At 41.8% G+C, this 17,469-nt stretch overlaps 1 protein-coding gene across 3 annotated transcripts in view; it reads left to right on the forward strand.

The window, feature by feature from the left end:
* The window catches only part of PUM2 (pumilio RNA binding family member 2), an 88,343-nt gene that overhangs the window by 34,589 nt on the left and 36,285 nt on the right, over window positions 1-17,469 (forward strand). For all 3 annotated transcript variants that reach the window (XM_040348540.1, XM_040348542.1, XM_040348541.1), the window contains exons 3-7: window positions 2,707-2,775; window positions 4,721-4,826; window positions 9,158-9,345; window positions 10,200-10,372; window positions 13,246-13,516. In XM_040348540.1, coding sequence (XP_040204474.1) covers window positions 2,707-2,775; window positions 4,721-4,826; window positions 9,158-9,345; window positions 10,200-10,372; window positions 13,246-13,516 — 807 coding nt within the window. The remainder of the gene's footprint in view (window positions 1-2,706; window positions 2,776-4,720; window positions 4,827-9,157; window positions 9,346-10,199; window positions 10,373-13,245; window positions 13,517-17,469) is intronic.

Raw genomic sequence — 17,469 nt, forward strand, 5'->3', positions numbered from 1 at the left:
ACTGATTGATCCAGGGCCGTAGTAGGTATGGAACTGCCTGTATTTTAGCATTAAGTCAGCAGCTACAAAAACTGTAGCTGCTGACCTTGAATAAAAAGACCCTCACCTGTCCCAGGATCCAGCGATGTGCTCACCTGAGCCATCTCTTCCATACATCTTTTGTCATTGCATCGCAACTGTGGGCACCTGGCTGTGACAGATTGTGTCTTCACAGCCGGGTGCCCACTGCGCACACGCGAGCTGAGTTATGAAGTACATTAAACCATGTTGCACAGACTTATTAACCCTGTCACTCCGACGTAATATAAATGCGGCCTTGCTGGATGGACTAGGCTTTTTTCCATGGGGCTGCATATATGCGTATCTGTCTTTGTGCTGGGAGCGCGCCACACAACATGGTCCCACCGGCAGCCCTGGGTTCCGTACCAACGATTGGGACCTGGATCTCCTGGTTTGCAAGTCACCTGATCGCTGTGATAGCCCCTGATTGGTTATCACCTTGATCAATCACTGTGAAGCCTGCCCTTATTTTTCTCTGTCAATGGAGGTGAGAGATATATTGTATCTCTTTCCTTGCAGAGAGGAACCATTGACCACCAAATGAAAGCCCAGTTTGTCCTGAAAAAAAAAAATGCGGTAAAATCTACCTTTATGCACAATGCAGTTGTGGTGATCTGTACAGTTTTACTAAAACATGTCAAAATAGTGCTTATGTGTTTAGTTTTTTTTTTTAGTTTCATGCTAAAATGTATGGTAAATACATTTCCATCCAATTTAGTCGCGTTTTAACGTGCGCTGACGTCCGTTGGCATGCATGCACAATGTTAGGTTATCGTGTGAATAGAACACATTGGAAATTGTTTTCAGATGACCTTCCATTGATCTGCGGTTTACTGTCCCGCCGCCTAGAAGAACGATCAAGCAGCTGAACAGCGGATATGATTGTTCATACGGTGAAGAGAATCCTCGGCTGAAAATGATAGCTGATTGATGCCTGTAGCTGCAGTCATCATTCAGAGCTCATCACTGAAAGCCCAGGACGTCATATGATGATCAGCAGTATGGAAGTGGTTAAAAACAAAACTGAGTACCTTTTGTTGTATTTTGTGAAGTTCTATGGCCATATTAAGTGCTGCTTGATGCTCAGGATTGTTGCATTAGAAGCATGCTGAAATGTACCAGTCGCTTGAAAGTGCTTTAAAAATTATGGCCAGGCTTTAGCTATTGAGCTCTGTAAAATAAATGCATTTCATTCCAAAGTAAAATTGAAAAAATTAAGATACGAGTTTACAGCTCCATCTGCTGGCTAAATAGAAGAATTAAAAATATATTAAATATGTTTTTATCTCGCTAAGTGTTTTTTTTTTTTTTTTTTTTTTTTTTTTTTCTTGTACTATTGGCAATAACAGGAAAAGGGAAATTCTTTTGGACAGTTGCTACCTGGACACACATCCCTATTGGAAGGTTTTCATTCTATTTTTGTCCTGTGAAAACTACATTTTTTATTTTTTCACTTTCTGTCCCAGTAATGGTGGTCACCAGGACCCCCAGGCTGAATGTCTCCACTATATACAGCAGGACAAAACCCACTAAGGGTCTAACCCTTTCCCAGTCTAGCAAATAAGTTTTGCTTTAGATGCACTTGTATTCTTCTTTTTTTTGTTCCCGACAATAACAGATTTTTCTGATCCATGCATTGACAGTCGTGCTGTTATACCAGGAGTATGCAACCTCTGTGCTCTAGCTGTGGTGAAACTATAAATCCCATCATGCCTCTGGGAGTCGGTCTCAGTGCCTCATGGGACTTGTAGTTCCATGGCAGCTAGAGTGCCGAGATGGCCAACCTGTGTTGTACAGATGGTTGTTGCAAGTGCGGATTTTTCTTTTCTTTACTACGGATTAAATGGGGAACTTCCATCTTTCTTGGGAATCTTCTTTCAGAAAGGCTGCTGGTATGAGTATAAAGTTATATTATAGTATAGAGCAGGGGTCTCCAAACTTTCTAAACAAAGGGCCAGTCTACTGTCCTTTAGACTTTAGGAGGGCCGGACTAGGGCCATTGGGAGTAGAAAATGTCCAGTGGGAGTAAATAATACCATATCTTTGGTGTCAGTGGGAGGACTAGTGCCCCATTGTTGGTGCCAAGAGAAGAAAGTGTACCCTTTTGATAGTGTTAGTTGGATAAATAGTGTCCCATTGGTGGTTTTAGCAACACAAATTATTCCCCATTGTTGGTGTCAGTGGATGGAATAGTGCCCCAAGGGCCGGATAAAGGCAAGCAAAGGGCCACATCTGGCCCCAGGGCCGCAGTTTGGAGACCCCTGGTATAGAGGAACAATTTACAATAAATGCTTGCTGAAAAGACACAGAAGTTTCCCTTTCTTGTGAAAAGCTGTTTACTGTGTCTCTGCAGTATTTGATTCTTTCTGAAATTCCCTGCTTTCTGTTAAATTACTAAAACCACCCTAATTTTCCTGAAGTGACTAAGTGCCACCATAGAGGTGAAATCTTACTGTATTCTTTCACAAGCCACCTCTGCCGTCCCTATGAGTGTTGGACCTCACACATCTGATACCTGCAGACCACCTCCTGCTCCTTTGTCATGTGTCTTTAATTGAGGGGCCAAGTGAGGACTTGGGCTTGTTTATCCTGTGAGTGTATGGAGACGGCCTGGATAGAATTACAGCCCTGTTTTCTCGTTTCTAGGTGAGGTCTGCCGATGACTTGAATCATGGTTTCCAGGCTCTGGCTTTAGAATCTCGAGGCATGGGAGAGGTGAGTGCTCCGTGTATTAATGATTGTCAGCTGGAGCTGCCTTCATGTTTGCTTTTGTTTTGTTGTCTTTGTGTGTAAATGCATAATTTTTTATATACTAAAAATACATTGTGCCCTCTGCTGACAAAACATCAAATCGCGCACACCATATGAACCATACCAGAATCGTGCTGGTTACTGCATCACAGTAGTGTGAACTGGGGCTAAATGATCAACATCGGTTGTATACGCAGCATATCCTCAAAATATATAGAGCAAAAAATGAAACCAATTCATAAAATATAGCCCAGAACTATATGTTTTGTTAGAAACCTGAGATTTGACCTACCACACACCTCCTGCGTCATATTAACACACTGTGCCACCACCTTGGGAAAATGGCTCATCGTTATTATAGGAAGGTCAAAATGTGCCTACAACAATGTCGGGATGCAAACTTTCAACAGTGGCATGGACAACCCAGACCTTCTTTAATGCCCAGTACACACGATCAGAAATTCCGACCGCAAAAGTCCGATGTGAGTTTTTGAACTAAAATTCCGACCGTGTGTATGCTCCATTGGACTTTTTTCTGTCAGAATTTCCGCCAATAAAAGATTGAGAGCCAGTGACTTAACGTCCTTGTTCCACCATCTGGGAAGTTCCACACCCAACTGCGCAGACTCCGGGCATGCGCAGTAATAGGCTATGGGCAGGCTACGGAAATAGCCGAACGCAACAGCTGATCGTCAGCTGTTAATGCGCTCGGACACGCTGGGCGACACTCGCGGACAGCGTTCGCGCTCGGCGGACACGCTGGGCGATGTTCAATGTCACATTCCTCCCCTTCCTGCCCACCTGCCAAGCAAAAAAAAATATTACATGTTCAATCTCGCATTCCTCCCCTTCATGCTGAGCGGCAGCGTGCATTACCTAGCATCGGTGGCGTGTATGAGAAGTCATCGGGAGCGAGCGCATCTACAACTCACGAACAGCTGTTCCCGCTCAGCTGTTTCCGTCGGCTCCTCGTACGCCTGCGCACTGCACGGGGAACAAATACCATAGCTGGAACCAGCACGGCAGATCACCGCCTCTCAAATTTTTAGACGGAAAAAATTCCTATCGTGAAAATCCGATCGTCTGTAGCCATTCCGGAGCGCAAATTCCAACGCATGCTCGGAAACCATTTGATGCATGCTTGGAAGCATTGAACTTGATTTTGAACTTGATTACGACACGTCGTAGTGTTGTACGTCACCACGTTCTTGACAGACGAAAGTTCAGAGAACTTTTGTGTGACCGTGTGTATGCAAGCCAAGCTTGAGCGAAATTCCGTCTGAAAAACCATCCAAGGTTTTTCCGACAGAAAATCCGATCATGTGTCGCAGCAAAACGCCAAATGATCGGTTCAAAAGTCTACATCCTTTGTTTGACATTGTAGTCACAACCAGTGGAAAAATGTAAGCCAGTGCGTTTCAGGGGCTAAAGACCTCCACTTCTTCATGGCTAAAACACAAATCCGTACAAAATGAACTGTTCGTATGGAATCCATGAATTTGTATAGAATGAATTTTTTTTTTTAACACTAGTCAAAAGGATAGGTAATAAGACAATGGGGTTTTATTTACTAAAGGCAAGTGCACTTGGAAGTGCAGTCGCTGTAGATCTGAGGGGAAGATGGAAATGAGGGGAAGCTTTGCTGATTTCTATCATCCAATCATGTACAAGCAAAAGTGCAGTTTTCCCACTTTGTGTTTTCTGAGTTGGCGAGATCCATTTTGCCAAAAACTACCATACTTCCATATGATGAAAGCCAAGCTTCAAGTCCTGAGGCTTCGCTTTATTTCATTCTATTGCCGGAATCTGACGAAGAGTGAGGTGGAAGTAAAATAAAGAAATGAATATCTTTTTATTGTGTGTGTTTTTTTTTTTTTGGTGTATTATAATGTTTATTTTCTTTTACTAGTTGTTACCAGCAAAAAAGTTTTGGGAGCCGGATGACCCCTCTAAAGATGGCCAGAAAGGGATGTTCCTAGCAGATGAATGGCGGGAGAATGCATGGGGGGCGTCTCGTAAGTTCTTACCTTTTTTTTTTTTTTTTTTTCAAATTATTTTACAGTTTACATACAGCTCTGAATGCCTCAGCACATGGTGTCAGCCCTGCCTTCATTTCTAATGAGTTACATTAGAAATGAAACTCATAACCCCCAACCCTCCTCTTCATAACACCTTGAGCACAGGAAGTTATCAGCTCACAAGAATTCTGGCCAAATCGTTGAGTTTTTTTTTGCTCTTAAACTATTGCTACAAAACGGTTTCATTGATTTTTTTTTTTAAGATACATTTTGCATACTCGCCATACAAATCTCTTTAGATTGATCACATCTTTGTAATATGAGGGCCTCCATAATCTATTGGATCTATCCAATCAATCTGTATGCAATCAGACAGGTTCTTGCACTACATACTTGTTTGTAGATCCTAAAAGAGATTGTACAGTCAGATTTTAGACTTGAGGTTTAGATTTACCTAAAATTCCTCCTTTATTGATCAGATGGCTCTCATCAGTTAAGAACATTTTTCTGACCGATACTTTTGTCTGAGGTGCACTATTGTCACCAGTGCAATTATATATTCATGGATGTTGCCTTCTAATTTCCAGCCCTGTGGGTGGTTGAGATTGCTAAATTATAATTGCCTTGATTAGTTATAGCTGGATATCCATTTTACCTGGTTCTTGATTCACCTCCTTCTACGACCCCCTGTATTATAAAATGTTCCTAGAATTTTGCATGCAGCTGGCCCAGACTACTATGTACATTATTAAACTACTACTAGCTGCTTTTACTGTGTCATTCCTTCTCATGGACCACATGAAAGATTTCAGAGTCGGTTTCTAGCAGCTTAGAAACGCCTGCTGATTATGCACATTAGATGGTTGGTAGGCTGCTAAGATCTTGTCATTTTGCTGCCTGCGATGTGAATTATGAAGATTCATTTCTCAACAATGCCTATAGATACAGAGATGAATGAAGACTTGTTTGTGCTTAAGAATATATAAATACTTTAGTATCCATGATCTAACCAAGGGTTCTCTTTAGTCCCCATTCACACTTGAGTGGTAGCGTATGTTAAGCAATTTTGAGACTAAAACTTTTTTGTAGGAGCAAAGTTTTGTACATGAGCTTCTTTGGGGCAGAATATTGTTTTTTTTTTTTTGGCCTTATAGACCTAATATGGGAGCTTGATGCACTCTAAATGTGGGTGTAACATATAACTTGCTCCCAAAGGTGAACTTTTCCTTTTGAAGCAGTGGTCTCCAAACTGCAGCCCTTAACTTGGTTTTATCTGACCCTTTGGGCACTTTTCCTGCCACTGATGCAATTCACTATTCCTCCCAATGACACGAACAAAGGGGCATAATTCCTGTTACTAACGTCAACAGGAGGGCACTATTTTCCCCCATTGACACCAATGATGGTGCACTGTTACTCCCACTGGCCCCAACGGTGGGGACCCATTCCTTCCACTGGCCCCCCTAAAGTCTGCAGAACAGTAAACTGCCCCTTTTTGTTTAGAACGTTTGGAGACCCCTCTTTAAAGTAAGCCAGTCAAGAGTTCATTAGTAAAGGAATGCTGAATAGCAACAGCACTTGGCAATGTGTAATGGGCAGTTATGACTGGGTGGATGATACGCTGTTCATCATAAACGTCATACATGGCCTATCAATTATAAATGATTTAATCTTTTGCTTTAAAAAAAAAAATTGACAGGCTGGCACAGCTGTGGCACCAAGTATGCTTTCCAGCAGAAAATAAGGCATAGTATGTGGGCAAAGCTTACAAAATTAGTTTGAAGGTGTAGGGAGACAGAAACCCTTTCTCAATGGTGACTGGTACTCTTTATTGAGCACATATTGGTATTTAATGAGTAACTGGGTAATCAATTATTTGGTGAAACATTGCGGATCCAGGTTCTTATCTCTGCAAATGATCAGGTATAATCCCAGTACAAACATATTTGTGAGTCATTAGTGTAGACGGGGCAATAGCAGACCGGGGGAGGTCTTCTAGGGCCACCAAAGCTTATCTTCCCGGCAGAAGAAAAATGATAAAGAATTTCAGGTTACTTGTTAACCATGTATATTGAACAAAGTAACCATAAAACAATAAAAAAAATACCCCTCAACTTCTTAAGCACTGATTAGAGTAGATGGTCATTCATTGGCAATCGGTGTGACCACTGAGCCTTTTAGCACCTGTCACATTGTGTACATTATCTGCTTAAAGCGGTTCTCCACCCTAAAGTGGAGTCCCGCTGATCGGAACCCTCCCCCCCTCCGGTGTCACATTTGACACCTTTCAGGGGGGAGGGGGGTGCAGATACCTGTCTAAAGACAGGTATTTGCACCCACTTCCGGCCAGACGCTACGGGCAAAAGACGGGCATTCCGTCACATCCCGTCTGTCGCCCGTTGTGTGCTGGGAACACTCGGCTCCCAGCACACAGCGGGAGCCAATCGGCTGGCGCGGCGCGATTTGCGCATGCGCCGTAGGGAACCGGGCAGTGAAGCCGCAGCGCTTCACTTCCTGGTTCCCTGAGCGTGGATGGCGGGGGGAGCAGGCGCTGGACTCCAGGACAGGTAAGTGTCCTAATATTAAAAGTCAGCAGCTGCAGTATTTGTAGCTGCTGGCTTTTAATATTATTTTCCCGTGGCACATCCGCTTTAATACAGAGCCAAGCTTGGTATGTAAGGGTCAGTCAGTGCGCTTGATAAGGCTTCTTGGTAGCAACATAGACTTGTCCGCAGTACAAAGCACCAATTCCATAAGGGAGCCATCATTTATTCATCAATTTATTTGTTAATTTTTTAAGACTGAGGGTCTTTTTTTTTTTTTTTTTTTTCTTCTTCTCTCCGAGGAGGTCCTTTGCCCCGTTTCACGTTTCCCTTTCAGTACCTTTAAAACAGGAAGAGAAGGTCAATTTCCCCAGCAGGGACACCACAATTAAAATATGACCAAGGTGCTTGTCCTTCTCCACTCTAGTGGGAAAAAAAATGCAATTGCGAAATAAGCACAGAAATTGCCGCAGATTTTTAATTCTAGAATTCTTTGTATTGCTGGGAGCTTTCAAAAAATTTTGCCATGTCTTAGTTGTACATTTTAAGAATAACGTGCACCCCCTACTTTCCAGAAAGCTGCACAAGATCCAGTGGGGAACCATTTTGAAGCTGGCATAGAGCATTTATGTTAATGTTGCCATATGTATGAATGTGTGGTTGTCTTTTATATTATAAGCTTTTATGAGCCCTCTCCGTCGTCTTGCATTCTAACTGTACTGTCTCCCTTTTATTTGTAATGCAAACTGTAGAATACCATAGTATAGTCCAGGGGTCTCCAAACTGCGGCCCTGGGGCCAGATGCGGCCATTTGCATGCCTTTATCCGGCCCTTGGGGCACTATTCCATCCACTGACACCAACAATGGGGAATCATTCTTGTTACTAAAACCACCAATGGGGCACTATTCATCCAACTAACACTATCAAAAGGGTACAATTTCTTCTACTGGCACTAGTCCTCCCACTGACATCAAAGATATGGTATTGTTTACTCCCACGCACTGGACATTTTCTACTCCCAATGGCCTTAGTCCGGCCCTCCTAAAGTCTAAAGGACAGTAGACTGGCCCTTTGTTTAGAAAGTTTGGAGACCCCTGGTATAGTCCAATACAAGAGTGTTTGAGACCTGGACACTGCTGCCATCTAGTGGTAGTCATGTAATATTGTACTGTACTATACTAGAATGTACCTTGTATTCTATTGGTACTCTGGACATTCTTGTGGTTGCCATACATTTATTTTTTATTTTTTTTTGCGAATACCAATTATTTTTTCTTAATTTGCCCCACAATTAGCTTGTATTATGTCATTAAAGTCATTCGTACACTTTAGGGTCAGGAGGATCATGCATACTCTTGTTTAGGAGATCATGATGAAGCTACAGATTGCTCATTTATGTATTTAGCTACTTACTGTTCCTCACCCTTTATGTATTGGGTATACTTGCTTGAATTATTTTTGTAACTTTAATTTTCAATTGGTATTTGTTGTGTATGATTGAGTATACCTTTATTTTTGTATTGGTGGTAGATTTGGAGGTGTGTGTGTGTGCGCACCCCTAATAAGGCAAAACATTTTATGATATGGTCATAACCTTCTGCCTTGTGAGGTGGAGAGGAATCGTTATGGGGTGTGCTTTTTAAATGTTTTTATGGATTAGAGTTTTTTGTAATATGAATTTTGGTTTATTCATGTGCATTTAAATCCCAAGAGCTTATATTGAAGAATGCTAATTGGTCCAATGTACTATCAAACAAATGTATCCCCATCTCTTGTATTTTAGACCATTCCATGTCCCAGCCAATCATGGTACAGCGAAGACCTGGGCAAGGCTTCCAAGGGAACCATGATGTGAATTCGGTGCTCTCACCCAGGTCAGAAAGTGGTGGTCTGGGAGTGAGCATGGTGGAGTATGTTCTGAGCTCCTCGCCTGCCGACAAACTTGACCCAAGATTTCGCAAAGGAGCCTATGTAAGTGCCAGTTTCTTACTACATCTTATGGTAGTAATTGTGTGGTTCATAGTAGCAAATATGAGCCCTGCTGTTTTCACAGGTTAAAGTGGATGTAAACCCACTCTCCCTTTCTAAACTACTGCCATAGTGCTGATCTAAAAGGATATACATGCCTCCTGCATGTATCCTTACCTGTCACATGTCTCCCCTCTCTGTTATAAGAACTGAAAAACTGCAGATTCTGTGGGTGGATCTGTTGTCTGGAGCTCGGTGGGTGGAGTCGTAATGTCAGACCCCCCCCCCCCCCTCCTCACCTCTCTATTCCACTTGTCAACATTTTTTTCTTGTATTCCTTACACTAAATTCTGCTATGATCACCAACATCCAGTCAAAATCCAGAAAAGTCACCACATGACTTCAGAAAAGGAGTGGGGGTGGGAATTAAAAAATAATGCCCGTCCCAGGCTAGTGCATGAGATATGTAAATCACCTGTCACTCACAGCAAGGGGGCGGAACAGTCTAAGGTTTTTCTTTGTAAGTCCGTTTTATTTCACTGAACAATAAGAGGATTGCTCAGAGCTGGATTAACTCTTGTGTGGCAAGACTGGGCACAGATGATAGGAAATCTTATACTCTACATTGTGACATCAAAAAAAAAAAAAAAATTGGTTACATCCACTTTAAGTGAAGATATTTTACATTTTTTTTTGTGCTAGACCATCTTAATTTAAAAACAAATAATCTTCAATGTGCTGTATAACCATATTTTGAGATGCCCTCTAAATGTAGTTGTGACTAGAGTGAAATTAGTTGGGCCTCCTAATTGTAGTAATAATATCTGTATTTTTTTTTATTTTTTTGCCCTCTGTAGGGTGCTAGAGATTGTGATTTGGATGGATCAGAGAAAGGGGAACAGAAGGCAAAAGCATCTCAATTTGAAGAGGAAAAGAAACGAGATATGATATCTGTTGATGGCGATGAGGTTTCAAAGCTGAATGGCCGAGGACTTCCAAATGGCATTGACGCTGACTGTAAAGACTTCAAGTAAGTGTGGAAAAGGTCAAAGAGGTTCTTTACCCATAATTGCGATTTTATTGTAGATTTAAAGTGTTACTAAACCCAGGACCCTGCATTCGCTATATCTGGTCCCCCCCCCCCCCCCCTGTACACAGAACATGGAAATGCAATTATTTTAGTAAATATAAACTGCTAAATACCGTTTTCTCATCAGCAGTATATAGCAGTCTTGTGACTTCTATCAGTGCCTGGTTAAAACTTGTAGGAGGAGTTTTCATTCTCTTCTGACTATTTTATTAAGCTGCAGGAGCCTTGACCCTTTGTGTGGACAGCGTTGATTGGCCCTGTGCTGATCACATGCACCCTCCAAAGAAGAAAAAAAAAATCTAGCAATGTACACCAAACTGAGCATGTGTAGAGTGCCTCCAAAGGCTCTGTACTATCAGGAGATGGATTGGGGACAGTGGAAGAAGGGGAGGATTGCACAGGATTAATCCCTTCAGTTCCACGGTGAGTATAACAAGCATGCTTTACTGCATATACACACTGATTGTACTGTTGTGGGTTTAGTAACACTTTAAAGGAGAAACCAACTATTGCTGGTTGCCCATGACCTGTTCTGCGAGAGGCCACTTACCGGTAGATCATTATGGGGGCTGTAAAGATGAGGCTGGATCTGTGGTAGTTAAGCTTAAAACATGTCCTAGTCCATTATCATACATGAACTATGGTGGCTGCATTCCTTTTTTTTTTTTTTTTCAATTTACATGAGTTTGAAATTGCTGTTTTATGTCCAGAGCAGCGAAGAGCTGTAGTCAGGCAAACCTGTGTTAGTAAATGGAGATGCAGCGACTATGCAGATTCCCCCGCACATCGGAGTGTCGCAGATTCACAGGGACGTGCACAGCTGTGGATGTGCAGTCATTGGGTCCCCTATGGCTAACACAAGCTGCCTGCATGCAGCCACATGTTGCTCCAGACACAACCGGCTCTTCAAACAGTATAGACCTCTACCCCGTATAAAGGAGGCCTTATTTTTTTTCTAAGACCCTAAGATGGTGAAGCCTGCTTTACATTAATATGATCACTCATGGCGCAATGCTAAAGGGAGAATGCAAAAGTGCCAGTGTTACCAGCTGTGCCCTAGGAGATTATACAGCTGTGGTCTGCTAGTCCATTCCTAGAGCATATCAAAGCACCTGTTATATCTCTTGCATTCAAAGTGTATCTTGGCCCCAGTACATAAATGTAAGCTGTGGTAATGATTAAGCACAGGTTAGATGTGTGAAACGTGTCTACATGACTAATACCTGGTGTCCTTGAGGCAGGGTTTGACAAATTTGCTTGGAATCTAGGAGCCAGCTAAAAAAGTCAGGAGCCAGAAAACGCACCCCGTCCCAACGAGCTTGCGCGCAGAAGCGAACACATACGTGAGCAGGGCCCGCATATGTAAACGGTGTTCAAACCACACATGTGAGGTATCGCCGCGATTGGTAGAGCGAGAGCAATAATTCTAGCCCTAGACCTCCTCTGTAACTCAAAACATGCAACCTGTAGATTTTTTTAAACGTTGCCTATGAAGATTTTAAAGGGTAAAAGTTTGTCGGCATTCCACGAGCGGACGCAATTTTAAAGCGTGACATGTTGAGTATGAATTTACTCGGCGTAACATTATCTTTCATAATATTAAAAATGGGGATAACTTTACTGTTTTATTTTTTTATTAAAAAAAGTGTAATTTTTCCCCAAAAAAGTGTGCTTGTAAGACCGCTGCGCAAATACGGCGTGACAAAGTATTGCAACGATCGCCATTTTATTCTCTAGGGTGTTAGGCTAAAAATATATATATAATGTTTGGGGGTTCTAATTAGAGGGAAGAAGATGGCAGTGAATATAGTGAAAAATGACATTAGAATTGCTGTTTAACTTGTAATGCTTAACTTGTAATACCAACGGCCGCCATCAGATGGCGCCAGCTCACACATCTGGTGGTAATAACTTGTAATACCAACGGCTTACCACCAGATAAAGCCACCTTCCAAGCCAAGTCGCCAGGACGCTATTTCTAGTCTTCATGGCGACCTGGATTTGTCGAGCCCTGCCTTGAGGTATTCTGGTAATTTTTCAATTATAGGTAGTTTTGTTTTGGAACCTTTGGATGTGCAGCCATTTCTTTTTCTCAAGTTTGTATGGAGGTGGGCAGAGGCTAGCACTCCTATTTGGTTCCAATAAGAGGCATTGCATACACCTGGAGCAGAGGATCCCTTTTCTCTTAAATGTAAGCTGACAGTCAATTTAGTCCTGGCTGTGTATAGGTTCTCATATACAGTAAAACATTGACTTGCAAGCATAATTGGTTCCAGAAACATGCTTGAAATCCAAAGCACTTGTATATCAAAGTGAATTTCCCCATGAGAAATGATGGAAACTCAAATGATTCGTTCCACAATTAATAGGTCTTTTAGTTTATAGTCCATATAAAAAGATTATAGCAATGTGACCAGGTTGTGTAACCATAACACAAATGGAAGCCTCCCCAAGGGGATTAGAAGCAAAATCCAGCAGGGGCTACGAGTGTAAAAGAGAAAAGAGGCGCCTCTAAGTGTAGCAATATGTTGCTAAATGTTGTACCTTCATTAAATGTAACCATATTGCTACACTTAGATAGAGGCTCCGCTCTTCTCTTTTATTCTCGGTTGTGACATGACGCTACTTGTATATCAAGACATCACTTGTATATCAAAAGTGATTACATTTTTGCTTGTCTTTCAAAATGCTCTCAAACCAAGTTATGCTCAAACCAAGGTTTTACAGTACTTTGTATGCTCCTGTCATGGAAATGTTTAATGCACAGAGATTGAGCCAGGTCTTTAATTTGTGCCTGTCCTCCCTCTCCACAGTCGTACTCCAGGAAGCCGCCAAGCTTCTCCCACTGAGATAGCTGAGAGAATTGGCCCAAACCACAATGTCCCAGATGGATTAGGACAACTTTCCAACCAAATGGTCAACAAGCCTATGACAGATGAGTTTGCCAACCCTGAAAGTCAGAACATGGATGGGATGGAGCAAGTCGGTCTGGATTCTTTGCAGTTTGACTACCCTGGCAATCCCTTACCGATGGAATCTGCCGGAGCTGGTGTTGGACTATTTGATTATGGAACTCAGCAGCAGGTTAGTAGATTGATTTATTTTAAGAAATTGGGCACTAAACTTTCCTAACTTCCACTTTTTGGATCCACCCAAGCCCCCCCCCCCCCCCCCCTCCGGTTTCACATTTTGTACCTTTTTCAGGGGGAGGGGGGAACAGATACCTGTGTAATGCAGGTATTTTCTCCCACTTCCTGGCATAGATCACCGCGGTGACCTACATCTTGTCCGGTGTCTACACTGTCCTCCCCCGTGTCTTCCGGGAAACACACAGGTCCCAGAAGACAGGAAACCGAAGCTGCAACGCTTCACTTCCTGATTCCCTCACAAGGATGGCGGTGGGGGCAGCCGATACCCTGGACAGCCAAGTGTACATTTATTAAAAGTCAGCAGCTGCAGTATTTGTAGCTGCTGGCTTTTAATAAAGAAAATTTTAGGCGGACCTCCGCTTTAAGGATTGTTGGTACACAGCTTTCGAGAGCAATCGCGACAATCCGTGAAATATTATCCAATGGGACAAGCACGAAAATGTTTCTCATACGATACCAGATCGTACGATTTTTTTTTTTTTTTTTTTTTTTTTTTCTCTTTCCACTTCAGACTTCCCCACAGCGAGAGACTTGCTCATGATTTTATTCATAATTCCGTCTCTACATCAGGTTTAGCATCATTTGTGGTGCATTTCTCTTGCAATTTTTTATACTTGTTATTTATATTTTATTTATTTGTTTATTTTTATATTTTCATCTCTTTTTTTTTTTTTTTTTTTTTTTTTTTTTTTTTTTTTTTCACCGTTTAGAACTCACTCTTTTATAGTAAGTACGGAACTATTTAAAAGGTTTTATCTGCGTGACAAAGAAAAGCCCAGCACCCCATCTCCCCCCTCCCCAACTAAATACCCCCTCCCCCCCCTACCCATCCCCTCCCTTGACCATCCCACGACTCCACTGTAAGAATTCCTTCCCTTAATTGAAAAAATGCGTTCCTATTCCTCTCTCAGGTTTTCTGCGAACCTCCAGGATTTTTTAAATTCCATCCAGGGTACCCATATATCCTTTTCCCCTACTTTGTGTTGATAGCTCCCGTATTTTAATTTCTCTCTCCTATAAGTGTCCTCTACGGAGTCGATCCACTCCCACATTTGCGGACTTTTCGCGTCTCTCCATTTAAGGGGAATCAATCTTTTCGCTGCGTTCAATAAATGAGGGATCAGTGAATCCTTGTATTCCTTCTCTGGAGTCTCCCCCCCATGAAAGAGCACTACCCATGGGTTATCTTCCAATTCTTTTTTTGTTATTACCTTTATCAGGGCCAAGATTTTTTTCCAATAAGCTTTAATTTTCGGGCAGTCCCACCATAAGTGTGCCATTGTTCCCCTTGACTCACAACCTCTCCAGCATTTCTCTGACTCTCCCCCTCTGAATTTTGCCATTTTATCTGGGGTGGCGTACCACCTCGTCAAACATTTGAAGTTCATCTCGGCAGTTCTTACATCTACTGCCGAGGTGTGCGTCATTTTCAGGATTCTTCCTATGGTCGTTTTCCCCCTTGGGACCCCTAAGTCCTTTTCCCAATTTTGGATGTATTTTAGCGTGTCTGACTCTTCCATTTTCTGCAAGTAATTATAGATCTTAGATATATTTCCTTTTGAGCTTTCGGTGCTACACAATTGTTCCAATAAGGTGTAATCCTCTTGTGACCTCAAAGGGTGTGGTAGGCGCTTGACGAATGACACTAACTGCAAGTATCTCCACTCGTCGAGCGCCCTAATTCCAATCCTATGTTTAATATCGTGAAGTGTCCTAATTTTACCATCTAGTGTTATATCTTTTAACTGTGTTCTATTTGTGATCCAATTTCCCCCTACTTCTTTTGTTCCTGGAATAAAATATTCGTTTTCTTTTATATCAATAAAGGGTGAGTTGAATTCTGTTTTTAATTGTTTGTGAAGTCTATCCCAGATCCTCCATGCATTATGAGTAATTGTGTGTGTTGAAGTGTGTAAGGATCTGTGTTGTGGTGGATTCCAAATTAATCTCCCTAACTGTGCCCTTGCTAATGTGCATTCAATATTTATCCATCTTTTATCCTGGGATTCTTTAGCCCATTCTATAACCCTTGAGAGAACCGAAGCATTATAGTACAATCTGATGTCGGGTACAGCTAAGCCTCCCTTTTTCTTGGCCCGTTTTAGTATTTGAGCAGACACCCTATGTTTTTTATTATTCCAAATATAATTCATTATGAGGGAGTTAATTATTTTAATGAATGACGGTGGTAGGTATATTGGGACCATTTGAAACTTATATAGGATTTTTGGGATGAGAACCATTTTTACTACATTTATCCTCCCGAACCACGAAATAGGTCTATTGAATATGTTTTTAATTTCCCTTTTTATTTCGTTGAGCAGGGGGATAAAATTTATTCTATATATTTTCTTGATGGAATTTGCCAGTTTTATTCCCAAGTATTTTATTTCTTTTTGCCATTTAAAATTATATTTCTTCCGTAGATATTGTTCTTCCTCTTTAAGAATATTAATATTTAAGATCTCCGTCTTTTCTGTATTCACTTTGAAGTTTGACACCTCACCATATTGTTTTAAAATAGTTATTAACTTCGGGAGAGTGACTCTTGGGCTACTTATATAAAATAAAATGTCGTCTGCGAAGGCGGATAATTTGTGCTCATCTTCTCCAACCTCTATTCCATATATTTCTGGATTTTGTCGGACCATTGCCAGCAGGGGTTCCAATGATAAAACGAAAAGAAGAGGGGACAGGGGACAGCCCTGCCTGGTTCCATTTCTCATCTCGAAGGGTGCGGATAAAGATCCGTTGATCTTGATCCTAGCGCAAGGGTGGAAATAGAGCGTTTTGATCCATTTAATCATCCTTGGGCCAATTCCTATACATTCGAGTGTTTGTATCAGGAACCCCCAGTCTACCCTGTCAAACGCTTTCTCAGCGTCTACTGACAGGAATAGACCGGGGGTCCCTCTTTCTTTGATCTGCTCCATAAGAAGAAGTGCCCTGACCCCATTGTCCTTTCCCTCCCTCCCAGGTATGAAACCAACCTGGTCTGGGTGGACAATGGCAGTCATCGCCCCCCTCATTCGTTCGGCCAAAATTTTTGCATACAGTTTGGTATCTGCATTCAGGAGTGAGATAGGTCGGAACCCTGAACAATTCGTATTGTCCTTTCCCTCTTTTTTAATGACAGTGATCGTAGCTGTTAATGCCTCTCTGCTCATCTCATAGTCTCGCCCCAACCCATTGAAATATTGACATAGTCTAGGGACTAAGATAGTACTAAACCTTTGTATGTAGGCCGACGTGAAGCCGTCTGGACCCGGGCTTTTCCCTTTGGGAGTATTTTTTAAGACCTCACTTATCTCCTGTTCAGTAATACTTTCCTCCATTCTTTCTATCTCATACTCTTCTATCTTCGGTAGATTAGTTTGCTGTAAAACTTCCCTGATCTTATCCTTTTTTTCGACCGGGTCCCTGATCTTCTGTTGGACATTGTATAGTTTTTCGTAATAGCTTCTAAAAGATTCTGCTATTTTATTCGTAGCGTAAACTAAGTCTCCATCCCCATTCCTGATTTTTTCGATAAAGTTCCTGGTTTTCTTTTTTCTTACCATTCTGGCCAGGTTTTTACTAGGTTTATTTCCCCAGACATAACTTTCACTCTCTACCCTGTCTATGAAATTCTTGGTTTCTTGCCCGGCCAGGGCTTTATATTCATCCCTTGTTAAAGTTAACTTACGGAGTGTTTCCCTCTTTTGGCCCTGTAATTTATGTTCCTGTTCCAGCCTATATATCTCCTCTTTTAATGTTTTTAGTTTACTCATTCTTGCTTTATTTTTCTTTGCCCCTTCAGCAATAAAAATCCCTCTTATATACGCTTTATGAGCGTCCCACAGGGTTGCTCCTGTGATTCCCTCCTTGTCATTCTCCTGGAAATACCAT

This window comes from Rana temporaria, chromosome 4 (assembly GCF_905171775.1).
Source record: "Rana temporaria chromosome 4, aRanTem1.1, whole genome shotgun sequence".
NCBI classification, from domain to species: Eukaryota; Metazoa; Chordata; class Amphibia; order Anura; family Ranidae; genus Rana; species Rana temporaria.